Genomic DNA, 24,257 nt, shown 5'->3' on the forward strand with positions numbered 1-24,257 from the left:
ATTTTTTCTGGGTCCCTGGCTGCGAGCCACAAATGTATCTTAATATTTGCCTAGTTTTCCCAGCATGAGTTGTAACCTTTTTATTGAGGAAAAATAATGGGCATTAAAAAGTAGTGGGCAAAGGAGTGATGAGAGCTAAGTTTTTTCAGGACCCCGAATTTCCCACATGCAATCGTTGTGGAAATTGCGACCAGTTTAAGTACCTTGAAGTCAGACCTCGCTGCCCTGGCTAGAAAAGAGGTAGATAGCTTAACTCCAGAGACTAGGGCTAAGATTTACAAAGGTTATGAGTCGGGTTTGCATAACTTTTTTAACGTAAACCCGATGCAAAATCTTTTTTGGGGGGGGGATTTACAAGCAAATGCAAATTGGTATTTGCATTGGTTTGTAAGGAAAAGTAATGCAAATTAGCGCCAAGCACTGTTTTGCCTTACTTAGCGTCAAGGGGCATAATATGGATGGCAGAAGGGCATTCCCATATAACCACTCATGCTTTTTGACGCAAAACCATATTTACTAACATTAGTTGACTGGGTTTTGTGCCCAAAAATAATGTGTTGAAAGAAGAAATATTTTCATGTCTCCATTCTTTTCCAACTTTGCATGCATACTGCACTGTACAGCACACATAAAGAGTAGGAAAAGTTTTAAAACTTGTCTAGTCACAGTATAATTTTGTATTGGAAGGGTATGCTAGACTCATGCACACGCCCTTGGACCATGGCACAAAGCTATGTGCGTGGCACTCGGAAGCAAAATTCTGCGCCGGCACTGGGCGAGGGGAGGAGAGTGTCATATCTATAGATATCCAATTGTAGTGTTGGACAGTGCACTGCCACTTGAATTATAAGTTACTGCCTATTTTCTATAGATATGACACTCTCCTGCTCTTGCTTTCTCAAGCAAAGTACGTACGCAGCAACTTTGGGTGCTGCACTGCGTTACAGGACACATGTAAATGTTGACCTAGCTGTCTAACTAACACAAACCTCTCTACTCTTCTGCTGTGAAGTGAGAATCCTTTTCAAAATGAGACCCTAGTTGTTCTGGCACAGGCGGTGGGGTTTTGGATGCAGGAGAGTGTGTGTATTTGTTCAACGATGGCGGTCCAATGCCGTGGTGTGGAATGGTGGGATGACAAATGTGTTTTGAAAGCTGCTTAGTAAGTTGTCTTTTGTTGTGAAAGAAAGTTTTTTTCCTTTACAGCATGAGTCCATGTCCTCTCTTCGATTGGAATTGATTCAAGGAGATCACAGGTAAGGGGCACAAAGAGGAAAGTCCAAAAAATCTTGACTTATTACAATAAATGGAAAGCTTTCATAAGGAGGCACACACAAGGAGGAATGATGGAGAACAACTCTGGGATGGGTTTATGTTTGGAGGTGGTGGGTGTGATGGTAAGAGGAGGTGCAAGGAGGGATGCACATATTGATGTGAATCATATTGTAATTGCATTTACATAGCGCTTATTAACCCTGACGAGGCATCAAAGTGCTTTTTCCACAATTAACATGGTACTCTGGAACCCAAAAAAGGATAAGGGGTGTATTAGCATGGGGAAATATGAAATCAATTTGAGCGGTGGACATGTGAGTTTGTTATTTGGATTGAAAAAGGATAGTGGAGGGATAGAAGAGGAAAGGGTTTGCATTTATATAGCATTGCTACTCCTGATTAGGTGCCAAATCACTTTTCAGCGAGTAGCACTCTACTCCGGAACCCATGGTAATTTGAGAAAGCAGACTGGTGGAGGGATATGAGAAAGGGTTTAATTTGGTAGTATGTAGCTAGTTGTGTGGAAGGGGGCAGGTGGGCATTGTTTAAGATTTGGCGAGATAGAGGAGAGATTCAAGTTGTATTTCTTGGGATATGCTAGTGGTCAAGATACTGGTAAAAATGGTCTGTCGGGGTATGAATTACTTAGGACAAGTAGCAACAGCTTACTTATAACCAATATGAATGATTTACAAAGAAAACCAAATAGAGATATAACGCACACCCAATTATTTTGAATCAATAATGTATTAGGAGGAAATGAAATAATAAAGGCTGTCGCAATTTACAATTTTAATTGCAATGTGAAGTATGTGACTGTGGTGAAATAGTAACATGTGGTGAATGGTGATAAATATAGTCCACTATATACAGAAACAATTGTGCAAAAAATGGGGAGGGGGAGGGAGAAAGATTTCATAAATGTCCTTTTTCTGAAATAAACCACAGATGGAAGGAGGCTTGAATTCCAGATCACGAAACATATCGGACTGGCACAAACACGACTCCAATTGACGAGTGGAAGTCAAATACAGTTTACCGTTCAGGCTCCAAACCGGCTGGTGGAGATCCTTATGAATTATTTTCCTACCTATACCTGACCAAGAAATTATTCGCAGGGCCACCTGGGAATCTGCTTATGGGCTGCCATCTCTCCCCCCTCCTGCCCTGAGGAAGACCCGCCTGGACGCACTTTCACTTCTTGGGCAATACACAGGGTCGAAACGGTGGTGTATTGTATATGTCTACACAACGCTTATGATCACAGTCTCATTCGTCATTGGATCATTAAGCATATGTGCTATTAATAAGGACATTTATGAAATCTTTCTCTCTCCCCCTCACCATTTTTTGCACAATTGCTGTTGCTACTTGTCCTAAGTAATTGATACCCCGACAAAAGTGGTCAAGATACGACATTTATACATTGTACAAAAGAAAAAAAAAGAAATACACAAACTTGCACTGTTTCTTATCAAAGTAACGTTTATTAGATCAATATATAATAAATAATGTTAAATATAAAAACTGTAGACCCTAGTTGTAAAAAAAGTGTCCAGCCAGTTACTTTGGACTGGTAGTATAAATAAGTGTCACATTATTTCAGGAACAAATAAGTATCACATAATATGCTGCAAAATATTAAACAAATTACACTCTAACAAGTGAGAAATAAATAAGGCTACGTGTTTTAAATAAATTCACGATGGGTTGGGTTTCATTAATAAAATACTTTTTGTAAACGAAAAATGTACAGACTATGCATATTATAGGGCTGCCTTAGGGCCGAATTCCATTTTTATCTAAAGGAGGATTTTGTTTGTTTTTCCTAATACGTATAGAACCAAAGATTTAGGTGGCGCGTCACTATTGCCAACAGCAACATTATGGCACCACAGTGAACGAGGTGCAAAACGTCATGGATAAGGCAAGAGGTTTAGTGGCTGGCTCAGATTTACTGGTCTGGTTCAAGAACCAGCATGTCTCTTCACAGTTATGCAGATAATTTGAGAAAAGAAATTGTTTTCTTCATAATATTCACAAGTTGCAATCACGTGAACACTGTAGCTGAAAGATTTGTAGGACGTCTGTAGAGGTTTACTCAATAGGATCTTTTTTTTCTGAAGCACCTTGGTGGCCTGCTAAGGGCTAAGACAGTCGTGACAAAGCAGGCAGGGTTACCTTCTGAACTGTTTTTTTTTTTCATTTTTGTGTGTGATTGTTACCTTAAATTGCTATGATGGTGTTTGCCACTGACTCCCCAATTATCAAAACTGTATCTATTCCAAAGGTCAATATACCCACTATGTGAAGTGTTACTTAACAGTCCCTTCTTTAAAAACACTTTTTTGGCACCCTCAGCAAAATCGTTCACCTTATTAATAGAATCTGGTGCTGTTGAATATTACTGCACTATGATCTAAATATTAAAGGATGATTAAAGAAAGGGAATTTAGAACATGTCTGGGTGTTTACTAAGTGTCTCACATTCTAGGGGAAATTAACTCAGTACCAGATGTGTTGAAATGGTCTCAGGTTTTGTAAGAAGAGTAGAAATGGCTCAGTTTTACCCTAGTTACCTCTTTAAGCTACATCACTGGGTTAATGCCTACATGGAGCCTAAAATCCTATAGTCACTCAGTCTCTCATCCTTCCATGGTTTAATTGGTTAAAACAGATGATTGAGTGTGCATTCTATAAATGATTTGACAGTTTTAATGGGCGGTTTAATGGTCTCATCAGTAGGTCAGCAGTCAGTGACTTGCAACTATGATCTGTCACAGATGGTGAGTGCTCAGCATACTGACTCCTTCTTCTGTCTCTTTCCCCTTCACGCTCCCTTTTCCGCACATTCGGAACCAGAATTTTCCTCAGCTTTAGAAACCTCCTGAATTCTGCAAACATGATCAGCAGCCACATGGTCTCCATTTGATGGCTATCCTCCAAAAGATCTACCTGTCTGACTGGAAAGCAGTGCTGTGGTGTTCATGTACTTTTCCAACATAGAGTTTTGAGTTGTGGTGATCAACCGGTTGAAGACCTCGCTAGTAAGTGCTCTGTTTGTACACACCAAGAAAACTTAGTCAGTTTGTTCATCGAAGATTTGAACATTAAGCCGATGTTGGAATATGTATACAAGTTCGGTTTTGCTGAGTTGGAGAAACAACTGCTTCAATTCATTCTCTATATATCTTGAAAGACTCTAGAATATCTTGAAGTTATTGTACCAGACCCCTTCTTGGAGGGGGTCTGGTTACTCTGCTTTCACAGTGTCATATGGAAACCAGCACTTTCCTTATGGGAAATCCCATCTTTCCAATTTCTCCGACCCTAAGGTTCCACAGAAAGGGAAGCCGTTGTCCTATCCTGACCAGTGTCCTCTCTGGACCAGTGCATTGTCGCTCTCTCCATGGACCTTCAACAGAGTTTGTTTGCGCTTCTGTGGCGCAGCTTCTACCGTAAACTTTATCGATCTATAAACTGCAGGTTGATTTCCTTTTCCGGCACCAAGAGTGTCCTGGTCATGGGCCTCACAACGCTGTCTTCTTGCTCTGGCTTCACTTCAAAATTAGTCAGAATCTGAGAGAAAAAGAAAAAGACTCTATAGTAAATTCACTATTGAATATGATAATATTCTAGTACACTGAGCTGGGACATAATTCTCTGATTTACGAAGTGCATTTTATTTTTTTACGACCCATCCTCCGACAGAAAATACCTAGGGCTACACAGATATTTGAACAATCTCTGTACAGCCCATGGTTTATTTCTCAAACATTGCTTATGTATTTAATCAAAAAACACTTCTGAAACTAGTTTCCTATGTAGACCTCCATGAATTCCTCACAACATCACTAATCTACACCTCATTTAGCATTCTGATTGTTAAGTCATCCACTCAATAATCAATATAATTGATTTGTCTCGTCAATTTCACTGTAGTATTCCCTTATCTGCTTTCTGTTATTTTCTACACTTCAGTAGTTGTATCGATCATACTGGCGCTCTTTGTTGTCCTTTTCTACTAACTGGCCCACAATAACTGACGTGTCTCTTAGTCTGCTGGCATGTAGCTAAACGGGTTTAGTAAGTGGACTTTCTCCACATTTGTAGCACCAGTATTCTTCCGCACCAAGTTGAGAGTAGGCTGCCTCACCTAATATCTCCTTAAAATGTCACTCTTCCTTACTGTCTCTTATGATTCCCATACAATTTAATAGAGTCCTTCTCTGGTTATTACTATCCCATTTTGATCATACTGCAGAAGGAAGGGAACTGAGCAATGAATAGTTATAATATGGAACATACAATGGACCTGTTATCTATTACATCCAACAAGCAGGTTAACCCCACCTTTAAAGGAGGAGGACATGGCTCATTTATTGATTTCATACTTGTTTCCCAGTTGTTAAAACAGAGAATTTTAGGCTTCACCATTGATTGTAGTGGTTTTAGTGACCATAACCTACTAATAGTGACGGTGGTAGGGTCATGTGTTAGAAAGGTAACCAGGAGGGTGATGGATGATATTTGGGTGAGGACTATGGATCAAGGGCGGCGCTTAAAATGGTCTAAGATTAATGGTGAAAGTTTTTACAAATCCCTGCTGGGAGAGGGGAAACAGCAAATAGAGGCATGTTTAAACTTAGAGGTTAACGGAACCATGATCGTTGAGGCGTTTGAAGAGATAGGGCGGTTAGTAGATAGCCTACTTCACATGAAGGGGTGCGTTAAGAAGAGGAACGAGCCCAAATGGTTTGATAGAGGGGTTTACCTAGCCCAAAGGAATCTAAAAATGGCTCTTAAAAACAAGCCAAGAGATAAGCAAAGGGTCATGGACTGTAGGCTAATCTATAAACAATCAGTAAGGCGCCGGAAAATTACGCTCCAAACCCAAATGTGGGAAGATCTCAGAGAAGCGGCTGAAAGAAGAGATCTCTCCACCTTTTGGCCAAAAGGTAATAGGCCCTGTTTTCAGGATGCCAATAGCCCACAAATAGCATCTAATGTGCTTCCCGAACAGTGGGTGGAACACTACAGAGGACTATACCATAGGGGGACCACCGAAAATGATGAGCACGAGGAGAACGGGGGGTGGGGGACAGAGGTTCCCGAATTCACTCTAGAGGAAATCCGGGGTTATCAAGGGCCTGACAAGAAACAAGGCCCCAGGCCCAGACGGGATCCCGCCGGACCTCTTTTTGAGTAATGTGGAACTGTGGGGCCCAGTCCCAACTAGAGTAATAAATGCTGCTATATCTTCAGGGCTACCCCGTTCATGGTCAACGGCCAAAATAGTGCCTATTTTCAAAAAAGGGAGTAGGGATTCCGCCCAGTGCTATCGTCCGATATCATTGATAGATGTAACAGCCAAAGTGCTAGGTAGGGCCATTTTGAACCGTTTGATGAGTTGGGAAGAGGAACACCACATTCTCACTGATGTTCAGTATGGTTTTTGGACAAGCAGATCTACAACTGACCAGTGTTTAAATCTATACCTATTGGTGACTAAATATACAGAAGCCAGTAAGGAAAAGGTTTATTTAGCTTTTATGGATCTAGCTGCAGCCTTCGATTGTGTAAATAGGGAGAAGTTGAGGACTATTTTGGCCAACTTAGGGGTAGAGGGTGGCCTTATTAGGATTTTGAGAGACCTCCATCACAATACCTCTGCCAAAGTGAGGTACAACCTGGAGGGAGAGACCACCGAGCTCTTCAGGTGTACCAGTGGGGTCAGGCAGGGGTGTATCCTGGCCCCCTTCCTGTTCTCCATATACATTAATGGTCTTGAACAGTTTTTACTGAGACTAAAAGTGGACTCACCCAGAATAGGAAACAGGCAAATTGCCGTCTTGCTTTATGCAGACGACGCGGTCTTGCTGGCTCGCACCCCAGTTGGGTTACAACGACTGATAGACGGGTTCATAGATTTTATGAGTAGCCTAGACTTTGCGGCCAACCCGTCTAAATCATATGTCATGGAGGTGGGGCCAAAAAACCTGGGGAAAAATGGTAATTACAAAATAGGGACAGAGAGTATAGCGAAGGCACAGACCTTCTCATACCTGGGAATTTTATTTGATAGGGGCTTGAATTTTAAATCACTGATCGAGGAACGTTGTACCAAGCTTGCATCAAGCACAGGAGCAATTATGAATTTTGGTCGTAGATTGGGGCGATGGTCTCCTGAGCAGATGCTGACTCGATACAACTCCATTTGCTGTGCCAAAGTGCCATATGGGGCAGAATTATGGGGGATGGTGGAGGTACCTAAACTGCAAGTGGAGGAAAATAAACACTTGTACCTAGAGGACAGGGTGGGGTGCAGGCCTCTCGCTGCCTGGTTAAAGATCTGGGCTAACCCAGAAGCCAGCTTCAGCAAACAGATAATAAGTGACTGTATGGGCAGAGAAAAGGGACAGTCCATCCCCTGGCTCAAATATGTGAAGGGAGGTTTGGAAAGCATAGGCTGTGAGGATCTTTTCCTGATGCCATCCCGTATAATAAAACGGGACCAGGTCAGAGTAAAAGAGATGCTTCTCAAACATAAAGCCAGAGTTCGAGAAGTAAAGGACAGAAATAAACACTCAGTCCAGTCACACGCTATAGTAAGGTCCTGTAGAGGTATGGAGCCTTATCTCGCCCTCATATACAATGCCCAGGATAGGTTTTTATTCAAACGTTTTAGACTACATTTTTTACACCACCTTTTAGCTGAACCGGTGGATTTTACTAACTCAGTTGAGTCAAAGGGGCCCTGCGGCTGCGATCATCGATCTCCGCAGGACACCCCTCATTTTGTACTAATATGCCCATTTTATCTTATGCCCAGACGCCGTTTTTAATAGGTTTGTTTAAAAAGGCCAATCTCAGACATGTGAAGGAAGCTCTTGAATTTTTAAAAATGGCCCGAGATCCCCTGACTCTCTTTTGTGTGATACATTTTTTGAGAGCAGCAGTTAAACTAAGAGACACTAGAGGTATCTGCTGATTAAATAATAATTAAATTTGCACAAGCACTTGGTGGAAAGTATGTTTGTCTCATAAATAATATAAGTAATTAACAGTACTGTGTCCCCTACGAGGTGTTCTTAATGATATTTGTCTATATTGTCTTTTTTAATCTGTACTTTTATGGTGTTATTTAAAAATGCCGAATAAAGAATATTTTGACATTGACTTTACTATCCTCATACAATTAAATGGCCGAAATTTAGCTGAAGATTTAATATGACACATTCCTCCCCTTATGGCATCCTTGTTATCTGTGAGGTTTATATGGCATTGTTTCTCTCACTTAATCCTGTAGGATTCTCCTAAAATTGCATCCCATCACCGTCCCTATCTTTGATCTCCGTACTCCTGCATGGGCAGCCCCCATCAACACTCACTCTAGCCAGAGCCAAGTAGACTTCCAGCTCCGCAATCCGTTTTCCGATGCAGCTCCTTTTTCCGAAACCAAAGGGGATAGAGGCGTATGGGTGAAAGGAGTTGTCCTTCTTCAGCCATCGCTCTGGCTCAAAATTGTCAGGGTTGGGGAAGGTTTTCTCATCCCGAGAGGTGGCATAGTGGCACAGCGTGATCAGCGTCTAAGGAAAAGAAGAGAACGATGTGAGGCAAAGAACCACTTGAATAGTAATTAAAGAGCATAGTGGTGAATGGAAAAAGCATTGCGCAGGAGCATCAGCACCTCTCTGTAGACCTTTGGTGGGTTTTACCTCAGGAACAAGGTGAACAAAAAGATAATCTTAGGGTCAGAATATTACATAATGCTTTGCTGAACTGCTGAAGACACTTGGTGACCAGAATATTATTTAATGAATTGCTGAACTGCTAGAGACACTTGGTAACCAGGATATTACTTAATGCTTTGCTGAACTGCTGGAGACACGTGGTGACCAGGATATTATTTAATGCTTTGCTGAACTGCTAGAGACACTTGTTGACCACAATATTACTTAATGCATTGCTGAACTGCTAGAGACACTTGTTGACCACAATATTACTTAATGCATTGCTGAACTGCTAGAGACACTTGGTGACCAGAATATTACTTAATGCTTTGCTGAACTGCTAGAGACACTTGGTGACCATAATAATATTTAATGCATTTCTGAACTGCAAGAGACACTTGGTGACCAGAATATTATTTAATTCTTTGCTGAACTGCTAGAGACACTCGGTGACCAGGATATTACTTAAAGCTTTGCTGAACGGCTAGAGACACTTGGTGACCAAGATATTACTTAAAGCTTTGCTGAACTGCTAGAGACACTTGGTGACCATAATAATATTTAATGCATTTCTGAACTGCAAGAGACACTTGGTGACCAGAATATTATTTAATTCTTTGCTGAACTGCTAGAAACACTCGGTGACCAGGATATTACTTAATGCTTTGCTGAACGGCTAGAGACACTTGGTGACCAAGATATTACTTAATGCTTTGCTGAACGGCTAGAGACACTTGGTGACTAGGATATTACTTAATGCATTGCTGAACTGCTAGAGACACTTGGAGACCAGGATATTACTTAATGTTTTGCTGAACTGCTAGAGACACTTGGAGACCAGGTAAAACAGCATTATTTTATGTTTACATTTATAAAGGGAAGAGCCTTTAGTTGAGCTCACCTTTTTTGGGATTGTGTACTCTCCCACTTGGATGTCTCTGTCTGCGATTACACGAGCATTGCCAGGGATAACCGGATACAACCTAATAGGAAGAAGGAATAGCTGCAGTTAAGTCTAGGTTGATGCCTGCTTGTGCAGCGTCACAGCTTCCTTCCAGAAAACACAGCTCTGATCATGGAAGTCTATACATTTCTACAAAAGAATGCTATGGAAATGTTCATTTGCATGAGTCCGACAATGGCCACCAAAACAACCATTTTGGAAAACTGGGGCCAAAAGCAAGGGGCTGGAGAATCTGAATATCTGGTGGCAATGGAAACAGCGGGTAATCCGGACCAGGTGTTGTTTGTAGTTCACAATACCCAAACGTTAAAACAAAAATTGAAATTTAAACACCAATGAAAATCATCACAAACCTAATGTCAAAATCTCCACCATAAGTCTAACCCCAGCCCTGACATCAAGGATATTGATAACCCTGCCATAGCCCTAACCCTGTTGCTAGTCTTGTACTATGCTGGCCCTGAGCATAATGCTAAACTGTACCTTACATACTGGAAAATGAAATATGTAATATGATTTCTACGTAACAATGTTTACTCCAGTCTATGGCTGTATGACACATGTAAAAATATATTGATATGTGAAAATACTCACTTACGTTCATAATGAAGAAGTTTTAGTAAAGTTAGGCCATTAGTATTTGGGTGCAGATCCCAGGACCAGCACTGGATCCCAATCAGCCCCCTAAACCTGTGGCCTGTAAGTGGCAGGATACATTGATAGAAATCGAAAGGGGTGAGTAACCAAGGAGTGCAATAACCTAATACTACCCTTTTGAGGGAAGCAGGTTGGTCTACATACCCCGCAAAGCTCTAACACTGATCTCCCTCAAACTAGGCAAAGTGCCACCATTCAAATAAGGTTAATAATGCTTGGAGAATCACATCATGCTGGTGCACATCGGTTCCCTCACTGCTCAAGCAGATCCATGCTCACTTGCTGTGTGCTGGACACATTCTCTTAAAATGGCCTCCGCCTGCTAAATACTACAAGTGATTCCTTTCATTAGATGCAATAAAAGAGCAACCATGTTCAATCTCATCTTTAGTTAAAAGGAGATCTCACCTGAGCACTTCCTTCACAACAGCTTTCATCAGCGGCATCCCAGTAACATCTGCGGCAGAGGGGATCAGCCGGCCTTGCAAAGCATCCCTAATTTCGTGGTACAGCGCCGTCTGGACTTCAGGGTGGCGGGACAGCTCATACAGGCTCCAGGATAGCGTACTTGAAATCTGTGAGGCAATGAAGAGGAGACATTGAGTGGCCTGAGAGGATGCAGCACAATGGGCAAGATATTTCTAGGAACATTCTACTTCTGACCTTTTAGGCGTTCCATTAAATATAAGACATATCTACATACAGATCTTAATGAAAAATGCCTTGGATTACCAGGTGATGGTGGAGGAGGGTTTAATACAATTCCACCATACTACTTTCGATAACCTCCAGATGTGTTCAGGTCTTTACCCCCTACCAGTCCTACATCACTGAATATCACAGAACCGGGCCACTAATACTGAAACTTTATTTTACAGTTTCAATTTTATTTACTCTCGTTTCTGTAGCAAATACAGTCTAGTAGTACATTCTTTATTGTATTAGGTTAATTAAACCCCTATAATAATTGAAGCATTGGTTAAGAATAAAAATCATTAATAAATGTGCATGATTTGATTTTGTTATAAAATATTCTGTTAAAACATCCTGTTTTGTGTGATTAGAGGAATCATTAATGACCAGTTACAATTAAGCCATTTGAAGTGTGTTCATCTAAGGCTAAAACGTTCTTTGTGCTTCTTATCGATTTTTCTCTTGGGCATGTGAAGCACAACAAACTAGGGAGCATATTATCAACAAATAGCGATATTTATCGCTAAGTAGGCTTAGCAGCAACTTTTTTATCGCCGCGTATAGCCGGATTTTATCGCTGAGATTACGTGCTATTAGCAACGTTTATGTCAAAAGCGATAAAATTCCCGGCGATAGCGGCAAAATCCGTAAACATCGCTGGGAATACAGCGATATTCCCGCATTATCGCTAACAGGGTCTTAGCCATTATATCCACCTCCCATTGGATATGATGGCTAAGAACTGGTCTGAGCAGGCGTTCGTTTTTGGAGATATTCGCGCTTAGCACGAATCTTTCCATTGCTACGCCTGTGTTGGTAATAGGCGATAGCGATGTTAGCAACTGCTTTCAGTCACTAACAGATTGGGTACGTCCACTTTGCATGTCATTATCGATAAATATCGCTGACATGCAAAGCGGGCCTCAAACCGCTCGCTATCGCCTACAAACTGTCGCTAACAGCTGTTAGCTACAGCTTGCTAATAGGGCGATAGAATTATCTGCGCTTAGCGGCCGAAAAAGGCAGCTAAAAAGGCAATAATTTCCTATCGCCCCCCCCCCTTGATAATATGCCCCCAGCTTCTTTATTTGTTCTGAACAAAATTAAGTAATATTGGTATTATGTATTTCTTTCGTAACTCAAGTAGATTGGGCTATAGACAAGCATATGTTCAATATTTTCTTTGTGGCAATGGTATAGTAGACAGCTTATTTGCTTCTTTTCTGCAAAGTTCGATAATCTTTTTGTTTGTGAATAGATGGTGAAATCCAGGTAAGATTGTTTTGATAGTATATGTTGGTTGTAAATAACCTGAGTTTTTATATTTTGATGACTGATCAAGATCAGACAAAACATGTGCAGCTTTAATAGCCTCCATTAACAGCAGTTTGCACACAAACCTGTCCATTTTAGAAAGTAGAGACACTGTTGGCAACTTATATTTGATTAGTAGAGTAGTTAGTTGGTGATCAGCAAAGGATTGCGACTTCCCAGTTGGTGAGATCACTTCTTTTCTTAATTAATATTTTGGTGTAACCTAATTTTAGGTCATGCAAGCGCAGTAAAAGTTGATAATGTTAATACTGTTGGAAGCAATTGGTGAGAGGGATCCTACTTCAAATCTTAAGTGACAGTGTGGATTGGCTGATCTTAAATTTAGAATATTCCGGATATCTCTTATCAACAATTTCTATAGTTTGTATACCAAATGTTGTTTGAAAGCCAGCACTCCATATAAAATCAGAGGGATTAGCTTGGATGTTTCCACAGAAGTGGTTAGACGAATATTCCCGCCATATTTCCTAGACAAACATTTTCGTACCAAAGAAACTTATGCAGTCTTACTTGATAAAACGTTTTGTGAGCTTTACAGATACATTTATTTTCTATGTTTACTCCAAGATAAGTAAAGTGCATGTGTGTGACCTATTCAACCATTTTGTTTTCTAGGATCAATTTCAATCTCGCGTAGTACATCCAAAATACATTATTTTTGTTTTCCAGTGATGTATCTTCAAATTTTTCAGGTTATTGAAAGTTTGTAGCTGATTTTGTTGGTGCTGAAGTATATTTGTGTAGAAGTGAAAAAAAAATCCATTTGGTCTGTGTGCACTAAATGAGTAACAAATGTTTGTCCCACATTTGGGGGTGTCACTGTGACTCAATATAACATGTAAGCCAGCAATATAAAGTGAGAAAATAAGAGGTACATGGATACATCCCTGCTTTAAGTAAGATTTGTTGCTTTGCGCCATTCCCGTAAGACAATTTACCTTGAATCCAGATTTCTGTATGTAGTTCGGCTAGTAAATAGATAAGAGTTTGATCGTCCTCGTGGCAATATTTAGATACAAGAATACCTGCGACAGCTCTGAACCGTGACACACTAAGATGCTCTATGGTAGGCATGCTTCCCATCTCTTCAGGTAATCGGACCTCATTCTTTCTTAAGCTTCTACTTAACCATCATTTCAACTGTTTTCAGAATTAAAGCTTGTCAGTGGACACTGTTGCATTTGCATTATTCACATTGAATTGGACAACTGAAGGTGTAAAGTTCCTGGGAAATCCAAAGGGACTTACCGTGTCGACACCGGCCAGCAAAAGTTCTGTGACATTCCCATAAATTGTCTTCATGGAGAGCTTCTCCTGAGCCAGATAATAAGTGAGGTATTTGCCTTCTACAGATTCTCCCCTAGACACTTTTTCTGCCACTTCAGCCATTCTCTTGTCAATATGTCCTTTGGCTGCAAAGAAAACATGAGTCGTGGTGAGAAGAGAGATGGGCAGAAGGAATTCTTTCCCTAGAGTCAATAGGAGGATTCAATGGAAGATTTCAGAAAAAGCAACCTTGCTTTAAATCAGTTACGAGATTGGCAGGAAAAATGCAGATTTTGTGCCTGACACAGGGAACAATTATGGATCCAGAAATAATGACTGGCATGGTAGAGTGCAGGTAAGCCACTGATCCGGGAAGCTGGGCTGTGATGGCAGGAGAAACATTGGTAATGCATTTGGAATCCACAACTGGCATCATATGATGGCTATTGGTCACAAATTGACAAAACTCCTCACACCAGAGGAATAGGTTGGGATGAGTTCACTGCTAATTTATCCTCTTATTCCATACAAGAAACCCAGACATTTGTGTGGATAATGTGTGGAGTTCGATCAATTAAATACAGTGAGAGAAAAAGATCGGATTACAAAGTAAACCTACAATTGTAGGGGCTTTTAATGTTGAAAGTGGGGGGAGCAGGTCAGACTGAGAATGCATCCCCACAAATATGCTAAGGAACAGCAATGAGGGATCATAACAGGGATAGAATGGGAATTACCATAGATGTGAAGAGTTCCCATCAAGCTAAAATATCATATTTTGACGCAGACAGACAAAAAAACGTCCTTAAAATATATTCATAAAAGTACATACACAGTTATAATAACGGATAAAAATATTTTTTTAAATCATACTTTTGCAACAATTATCTAGGCATTTTTTTAAAAGAGCCAACAGCAAAACTGCTTTCTTTATCTCCAAGTACCTACAGATGTAAAAAAAACTAGGGGGCTGATTACGATGTAGGGCGGATCGCCACCGCCCACATGGCGGTGGCGATCCGCCCTACAATTCTCCTCGCCATTCGACCGGGCGGAAAGGGGGCTAGATATGGTGGTGGTGTCTGCTAGACACCTCCATCCATATTAGCATGGGTGCAGGAAGCAGCCTTGCCACGGAAAGGCATGCAGATTTTGGTGTTGGGGGCCTGTTGTGGGCCCCCAGGGTATTGGGGGATGCACATGGGGGTACCTAAGGTACCCCCTACATTGTCATGCACAAGGTGGCAGGCACCACGCTGTGCCTGTCACATTGTGCGTGACAATGCACACAGTGTCTTCGCAGCATTGTGGCGGGCGGGGCTGTGAACACCGCCCGCCACAATGCTGGGAATAGAGGATGCCACCACCAGGGTGGCGGTGCCATCCCAATTGCAGGAGAGGGACCGCTGCACCACTGGCAGCCGGTCCCAGCACCACTAGGGTGGCGGCAGTGTACAATCTATAAAATTATTGGCTTTTAATATAGCCTCATAGCCCACCGTAGCGGGCTATACCGGCTATTAAAGGCCCGCTGCAGCGTTAAAGCCCCGAGCCTTTAACAAGGCAGCGGGACTTTAATAGCCGGTATAGCCCAGCTACGAAGGGCTATCAGGCTATTAGAACATTCTGCCACTAGAGGCTTTATTAAACAAAGGCATTAGGGCGCGCAAGGGGATTGAATTTTCTCAGGCTCCCTGAAGCCTTTGTTCACAGTAGAGCTGTGAACAAAGAAGCATTGGAATGTTGGAGTTCCAGGCTTATACCAGCCATTATAAGCCCAGAGCACTCCATTGTTTTCAATAGAGCTTCCAACATTCCAGTGTTCTAATAAAGGATAGAAAACATTTTGCATACAAAAGTTTACAAAAAATGGTAGAGTGCATCAGTGTTTGAAGTGAAACACCATCACAGGACAATACTTTAAGCAATCTCGATCAAATTGGCACAACAGGAAATATAATAAGGTTCATAAAGGGCCTATTATGATTCTGAGTAACAAGGCCCTCTCCCAATGGCCAGATGTATGCAATAAATACTGTTTAATGCCTCTGGTAGTTTGCAGATTAAAATATTTTCTGTTGGTCGGCTTAACAAGGTAATTTAGGTATCTTTCAGTGTGTCTGGTTTCTAAAAAAGTACGCTTTAACCATTGCCCACCTTTTTTAGGTACAGAGATTGGATCTGCCAAAAGGGAAGGCCTGCCCATGTTAACACAACAACGCTTAACAAAAGATAACCATGGATTATTCAGCCCCAGGTCTCAGTTAAGGTAGTCTCTTATTACTTGAGTGAAGGAGGCATGGAGATTAGTCCAGACAGACAACGGTAGCATCAGCGGAGAGGTAAATTAAGACCTCTGTAAACATTAGCCCATATTCTTCCTGACATATAAAATAGGGACAACTGGCAGGCTGAGATAAGAGCTGACGACTGAAGCGATTCTCCTCTATTTGGATGCATAGGGTTTGGGCATTTTTCCAATACACCAGACCCGTAAATGACTACCGGCACACATTGAGTTCTATAGATCTCCAAAAATGGTGCAATGGGCTTTCTTCCCAATAAAGGGCCATGGTTGAAAAAGGCACCTCCGGATTGATGAAATTTGTGGTGTCTGGCTGCAATGTTTAAGTGCCATAAGCCAAAGGCACCAAACCAAACCCCTAAATATGGAAAGCTAGAAACCTTAGTCAGCTTGTTAGAGTTGAGGGTTAAAGTACGTGTGTTCAAACTCAACACAGCTGTAGACCATTATGTGTGACATATCGCAGTTGATGTCCATATCTAGGCTAGTCATAAAGTTAGCAAAACTCAAGACCAGATATTTTAACCTTCGAAGTGTACGCACTAACAACACAGTGACATATAATAAGCACAGAATTAGAACATGGTCAATCAAGGGGACATCCTGCCCACATTCATTCAAGTGGAAGTTCAGCTGGCTAATGCAATGAATAAAAGGTATTGATGCTAAGATACAAACCTGTCGCAGTCCCGTTCTAGGCCAAAAGCATTCGAAAATTCCCCATTAGGGCCATATTTTACTCTGGCAGATAACTTGCTGTGGAAATCGTACAAAAAGTTCACCAGAGCCATTTCAAGCCCCAGCTTCAAAGGCATAGGCCACAACCTGGACCTTTTAATGTGACTCAACATGCTAGACGGGTCCATGTGAGCCAAGTACAATGAGCTGCACCTGACAACGACACGCTGGAGTTTCAGACGCTGTTCCATGGTACCCAGGCCTTCTCTGAGCCCATACTGGCAAACACTAAGAATGTTTTCTTCATTGACCCAAGTCCATTTTCTGTTAAAGATCACTCTGCCCAAGACTTTTGCTGATGAATCTATGAAATCGGCCTATAACGGCGCCAGTTACGAAAATCCCCCTTTACAAAAGTAGGAGCCATCAAGGAGGTCGACACAAGATTTACAGCAATTAGAGATTGAAACATATCCTCACCGAAAGCAAACATGTAGTCCCATGACTCACAGAACTTCTGCCAGGGCCTTCTGAAGATCTTGTGCAGGAACTTGGGCATGGCCATAGTGAGCAGCGTCATCACAAACATGGTGTTGATGGACTGGATAAACTTCTCTGTCTCCCGAGGAACAGTTAGCTCCAGGCAGCCAATACGTGATTCAAAGAGCACGGACGAAATACCTGGAGAAGAAGAAGGACATAAAAGATCAGGACAGCACACTGAGTACAGGAATCCGATGGTAACTCAATAAGTATAAAAGAGAACGGATGACACCCCACTCAACCTGACGCCATTAAAGCAAAGTGTACAAGAGCTGATCAGAGGCACCAGGAGCACACACCAGATGTTAGGGGCACCAAAGCTAAGTAAAGGTTATTTGCCCTTGTAATTCTATTTTCCCCCAATCCACAATTCATGTTATTTTATTTTGTAAGTTTTATTCTAGTGATCGGCAGACGTTTCTGGTCCCTTTCTTGAGGAAATCAGGGGGATCAGGATTACAACAATGTTGCCCGGCACTGCTACTTTTACAGTTATTGGCTGATGCAAATTGTGTTCTGAGAATGTTATCCTTTTTTTAAAAAGTGCTCTATCAAAGGAAGTTTATGGCCATCTGAATGCTTATTTTGCACAGTACGATGTTTATAATTTTAGGATTTACACTGTAATTACTTTTTTTACTTTATTATGTATATTGTGATTACTATGGCTTTTATGGAATTAGTCTTGTATAAATTGTTTGTCTGCTTTTATGATTGCTTCTACAATCGAATAAAGCTTTCTTGACTTGACTTGACTTGACTTGACTTGAGTCAAAGAATGACAGGAAAGTGACAGAGTAAATGGCTGTGCACAACATGAGGCTGCTCCTAAAGTATTTTGGCTGCCACAGTGCACATCTTTTTGAATACAAAGCACTGTACACACAGTTGGGTTAGTGTTTTTAAGCCCACACTAGCAAGCACATAAAAAAGTGTAACGACACAACTACCCTACCACAAGTCTCTATAGTGAACACCAGATGGTTAAAAACAAATTATATTGTTCAGTTGCTGCACAAAACATTACCCTAGAGGTTCAGGTCAGCCACTGAATGTATATAATCATAACTAAAGTGGTCCGCCTAGTTGACCGGCAAAACCTAAAGTACAAATGGATGGCCCAAGGGGCACCAGTGAAAGAACAAGAACACTATAAGTACTTGGGCATTACAATAACAAAAGGAGCAAATTATAAGGACCACAAAATAGCACTCAAAGCAAAAGTACAATCTTTAATCTTCGCGTATCGCTCTCTAAAGGAAAAAATGGACTGCCCCAACTACAATCATTTATTAAAAACAATGGCTGCACAGATTATGCCCACTTTATCTTATGGCTTAGTCACGTGGTGCGGTAAGGAGGTGGACCTTTTGAATGAACTACAAATTAAAATTTATAAAGCGGTCTTCAATCTTCCCAAATCTGCTTCAGCCGCACAAGTCAGGCTCGAATTTGGACTGCAAAATCAGAAGTTCCGGAGCATGAGCGGCTTCGTGAACTTCTGCCACAAACTTAGATCTGCAGATCCAGACTCCTTGGACTGGCTAAGCTGGGAGGAAATTAAAAAACGAGGGGAAACTGAATCCATGAACAATTGGGGAAAGTATTTGACATTCTGCGTGGAAAAGTTAGAGCTAGCAGTCGCTTGGAAATCAGGGACAGATAAAGTAAGTCTAAAAAAATCAGCCAATACGGCAGCAAAATGGAAATCTTTTTTTGAGGACAAAGAGTTATTGGCAAAACGGCGGCATGCCTGGACCATCCTGAACAGCTTCACAACCCCAAAAACACACACATATCTAACATCCCACTTCAGTGGTCACCTAAAAAAGTCTTTTACAGCCTATCGGATGGGGATGCATGTCACAAAGGATTTACTACCGTCCTGGAAATCATCACACCAGACGAATCAATGTCGCCTTTGTGGGTACAACACCGAAACACTTGTCCACCTTTTCTGCTTATGTCCGGCCCTGATAAGTCAGAGACGACTCTTATTGAAACCCATCTTTAATGCTCTCAACATTCGATCCTGCAGACACGCAGTCACAAGCTGGCTCGGTGGTTCCAACATAATCCTAGTATGCCGTGGAGTCAAATTCTTGGCAGAAGCAAGAAAACTTTTAAACCTAATAGAATATGAGGACCATCCAGTTCGTGGGCAAACAGGGCCAGCTTAACCCTAGGACCTCACAAGCCCCGCCCCCAAACAAAACAATAGCCGAGAGACAACAATTTTAGTAATTTTTTTAATAAATTTTGTATCGTTATTTTATTATGCGAATTTTGTAATAATTTTAACTAATTATGCAAATAAAAAAACCTTTGAACCTTTGAACCTACATAATCATAGCCAATCTGGAGAAGCTCACTTTGTTGTTGTCGTTGCTAAACACCATCATGTGAAGGAGCAAGTGCAGCAAGAGACAACATCCCACAAAGACATTTTTCTCTAGAGTCTGGAAATGCATTTTCAAAATGGCTGCCTTGGACAATGACCCAAGATGTATTGAGAATGGGACACTAACTAAATGCTTCTATATGTTAAGGGTGAAAGCGAGTCAGTGATTTGCACTGTGCTAGTGATGTGCCTGCAAGTACACAACAAAGGGCTCTATGCTTATATCGCACATTCCTTGAGGATGGCAGTGAATGGTGCATGGGAGTGGAGGAACACATGACGCACACACATTTTCCCTCTTTTTTCCATTTTCACACCCGTCCACAAGTCCCACCTTCCAATCCAAACTTGTAGAACTCGCTGGAGATATCCTTGACAACTAGCCGCTCATTCTGGCTGCGCTGATGCTGCAGTTTCTTGACCAGGTCGCCAACCACGTCGTTTAGGACCCCACTGTAAGCCTCAACCTCCTTTGGCTTCAGCATGTGCTTACCCAGCAGGCTGCGCAGTTTCTGCCACTCATCCCCCTCTCTGCAACAGGGAGCAAAGAACATTGCGCTTAAAATACATAAACACTGACACCGCGTTCTTTGATGCCAAGCTACCCCGCCGTTTATGCACTCTGACATTTTTTTAATATTTCCTTATATTTCCTGCCCATACTTTTTATTTCTATAATACATGCGGTGCTGATATTTATTCATATTTGGGTCGTATTTTATCATATCGATAAGACATCAGACGTAGCCTTTAAGACGGAAAGTTAACATTAGCTGTCCTAGAGCCCGGCTTAAGTTAGGACAGGTGAGCAGGAATGTGTATGTTCCACACTTGGCAGAGGTTTGTCTGTGTAAACCAAAATGTTGGCATGTTCAGGATGGCCCTGCCAAGTTTTAGAACCTCAAACTGTCTTTTTCTTGGCTCTGCAAAGATTAAGTTGTGCTTGTACATTTAGATCCTGTTGTATTGTGTTCAGGTCTTAAAGACGTCGCTGTGCAACAACAGCAGCTGATGTGCAACCTTAGAATATTTTTGGCAGTGTCACAGGCATACAAATTTGTTACAGTGCAAAAATTACTAATTCGTTTATTTGGGGAGATGAAGTACCTGCACTTCTCAGGACAGGTGCAATACTTTTAATTGGAGGGTACCAGCACTGCTCAGAAGTAAGCAGGTATTCTGGCACAGGGTACCTGCACTTCTATCTTTCCGTTTTGCAGCACTGATTTTACTTCTATTCTCTCACCCAGAAAAATACTTCCATACACTTTAATGGAGTCACCCGCTTTTCAAAACTATGTCACCCTATAAAACGTGTTCATTCCCCATTAACCTCAATGAGATTGCACTTTAAACACATGACTTCATCTGCATTTTGTAGGCCAGAGGTTGACAGCTGACATGGAACCTGACATCTCTGCACATCTGTGAGCACAAGAAGGCCTAAAGTGATGAGAGAGTAACATTCTAGCTACTGCAGTCCCATAGTACGCAAGGAATTACTCACATCCTGATCTTCCTTGGTGTATGAACGAGTGACAACATGTGCATGGCCCGATGAATGAAGGAAATGAGTAAATGGGGTGTGAGTCACCCACTGCTCAGGGCGACAGAATCGCTATCTCGGTTACAAATCTAAACTAAGGCACGCCTCGACTGCACCGTCTTCCCTGTTGCGCCAGCCAAGAGACTGAAGGGGTAGGGCTGTGGGTGACGCAGCGAACAAGACCCTCCCGAGGCCATACACCGGCGCCAAACTGACAGCACGCCGGAAGAGCGGGGTTATTCTGGCAGTAGGCCTCCGGAAGTGAATCAGATGCGGTGTCCGGCAGCCCCGATGTGGTGGCCAGCAGTGACGTAACGTAACTGGCGCTCCCATCCCCTGCACAATGTGATGGAGAGATCCTTACATCTCCTCTACCTTTGAGACAGATAGATATTCACTGACCTTCGAATGCAGTGTTTGGGGCCCCGTCCTGCATCGCGAACTGCATGGCATGCTCTGTGCGACGTAAAAAGGCCACACTGGCGAAAACGCGACATAAACGAGTCCCACACCTGTGAGACAATGAAAGTTTGAAGCCCCCCGCCCCGCCTTCAGGAAGGAGGGTCCACCGGCCCAGAGTCAACGCAGGCCCTGGCTGGCAATTGGAACACAATGAGTGTACCATTGATAGCATTTATTCAATTTCTGTTTCGTCTTTTTCTAGTTTTCGACCCGCCCTTGTTTAATAAAGCGTTACATTGTATTTACTGATGCTTTGCTGCCCTTCGTTTAGCGAAAGCAGCACCGTTTTTAAGGTAGACACGTCTTATAGTTCATGTAGAACGTGTATAGCGGGTTACTACCCCTGAAATATGGGGCGATATTTCAACTTCCCCTAGTAAACATTTCATGGTATTAGTGCGATGGCAGAACTCTCTTTCCGTGTTAAAAACGATGTAAATTAACAATATTGTTATTTTTAATTTTAAAATCGGTCCCAGTTTATTCTTTAAAAAGCAGGAGAACCACACAACCCTATTCAAAAATTAGGTTTTTTTGTGTGTTGCCTTTAAACATGCATCACGAATTATACTTTTGGGCCTCCTTTCATTTGAAAACCTGTTATCAGTCAAGAAAACAAGGGGCAGAGTTACAAGCCCCGTACGCCACATTTGCGCTGCCGTTGCGTCACTTTTGTGACGCAGCGGTGGCGCAAAGCCAGCGCCATGCTGCGGGGTATTTACAACGTGACGCATCTGGGAGATGCGTCACGTTGTAAAGCCCTGCGCCACATGTGGGTGTTCCGGTGCAGGGGGGGGGGGGCGTTCCGGCGCAGGAACGCCTCCTAAAAGTGGCTGAGTGAAATCTACAAGATTTCACTCAGTCACTTTTAAGGCCATGCTTCGTCAAAACCCTGCGCCTGCTTGTAGCATGCGTAAGATTTGACGCAGCATGTTAGGTATAGGGGCACCCCGAGCCTTGCTGGAGCTGCGTCGCGCTTGTGACACGACTTCAGCAAAGCGTCACTTTTACAGCAGCAGATGCGTCACGCATCTGTCAATTCTTGCCCCATGGTGCGCCACATTGTAAATGCGACGCATCCATGGTGGCGCAAGAGGTGTCTTCCGTGACGCACAATAACTGGCGCATTCCTGCTGATATGCAGAGATGCGCCAGTTATTTTAAATCTGCCCCTAAGCGTGCAATTTCCACCTCATTGTTGTCTCTATTAGAGCCCTTTCTGTGGTGAACACAACGGGCTACACCAACACCTGTAGTGAAGTAGTGTGGCTCACTGGTGTGAAGTAGTGTGGCTCACTGGTTAGAGGCGGCAGACCCGAGAGCAGAGGACGGCCCGGGACCAGGGTTCGATTCCCGGCGCGGCAGGTTTCTGGACCAGGGTCAGCGGACTCGATAATTCTCTCGCCTCGGTGCCCACTCTGATCAGCGATCACACTCGGCAACTCTGGGCATTAGCTTGCCTCATCTTCACTAACGGCCCCACCAGACCGCCGGGGATGCCTGGTCTCACCCTGGAGATACCCATTAAGGGACCATCTCTCAGGGAAGCCAGGAAGGGTTTTGCAGCGGTCGAAGCGCCTTGGGACCCTACGGGTAAGTAGTGCGCTATATAAATGCCAATACATTTACATTTACACCTGCCATGCTCTTGTTAGTGTAGTCTGTAGTGTATTTGGTTGTTGCTCGGCTAGGGGTGTCATGAGCGCTCTCAGTTTGCCAATTGACGCACAACGCAAGATGGCGCACCCCGGCGTACTCACGCAGTGAGGAGTCCGTACGCATGCCCCCGGCACTGGCGGTAGTCCTTCCAGGAGGAGAGGTCCGAGCGGATGGGGTGCTTTCCTTCTTGCCTCAGGACCTGTTCAATCAAGGCCGGATCGGCGACGTGGACGGTCAAAATGGGGCCGAAGCTTGCCTTCCAAACGGGGCCAAATTTAGCTTTTCCCTCCAGCTAGAAAAGAGAGAGCACACATCATTTTTTAAAAAATAATTACAAATATTTTCAGCATAAAAGGTTGCTTCGCATGAACTAATTGCATAAAAAGGCTCCCTGATGCCTCTAAGAGCAACGAACGATTTCTAAATAGCACCAAAGCTGTTATGACTATGTTTATGTGCCTGTACCTACATGTCTAGTTTCCTTAGCAGTAAATTCTCCTAATTTCAGTGGTAAAGGCACTGGATCACTGGGCGACAAAGTGCTTTGCCCATGATGGCACTGTCTGGATAAGTGCAGGAATTTAAATTATAACTCAGATCTTCTGATTTCACAATCCACAAATCATGTCCTAGTTCAATACTTCTGGCTGTTGACAGAAAAACAATCACATTTCGAGCTGGGCTAGCCATTCCGCATCTCTGGCACTTCGGTGGTAGCCTTAAGGCTACTAGTCATGGCG

At 42.6% G+C, this 24,257-nt stretch overlaps 1 protein-coding gene across 1 annotated transcript in view; it reads right to left on the reverse strand.

The window, feature by feature from the left end:
- Positions 1-2,769: 2,769 nt before the first annotated feature.
- The window catches only part of CYP27B1 (cytochrome P450 family 27 subfamily B member 1), a 33,551-nt gene continuing 12,063 nt past the window's right edge, over positions 2,770-24,257 (reverse strand). The window contains exons 2-9 of the mRNA XM_086965661.1: positions 23,619-23,809; positions 20,185-20,381; positions 17,387-17,587; positions 13,906-14,069; positions 11,038-11,204; positions 9,910-9,991; positions 8,667-8,864; positions 2,770-4,854 (exon numbers count right to left, since the gene is read on the reverse strand). Coding sequence (XP_086821787.1) covers positions 4,741-4,854; positions 8,667-8,864; positions 9,910-9,991; positions 11,038-11,204; positions 13,906-14,069; positions 17,387-17,587; positions 20,185-20,381; positions 23,619-23,809 — 1,314 coding nt within the window. The 3' untranslated portion in view covers positions 2,770-4,740. The remainder of the gene's footprint in view (positions 4,855-8,666; positions 8,865-9,909; positions 9,992-11,037; positions 11,205-13,905; positions 14,070-17,386; positions 17,588-20,184; positions 20,382-23,618; positions 23,810-24,257) is intronic.

The sequence above is a fragment of the Lissotriton vulgaris genome, chromosome 1_1 (assembly GCF_964263255.1).
Source record: "Lissotriton vulgaris chromosome 1_1, aLisVul1.2, whole genome shotgun sequence".
NCBI classification, from domain to species: domain Eukaryota; kingdom Metazoa; phylum Chordata; class Amphibia; order Caudata; family Salamandridae; genus Lissotriton; species Lissotriton vulgaris.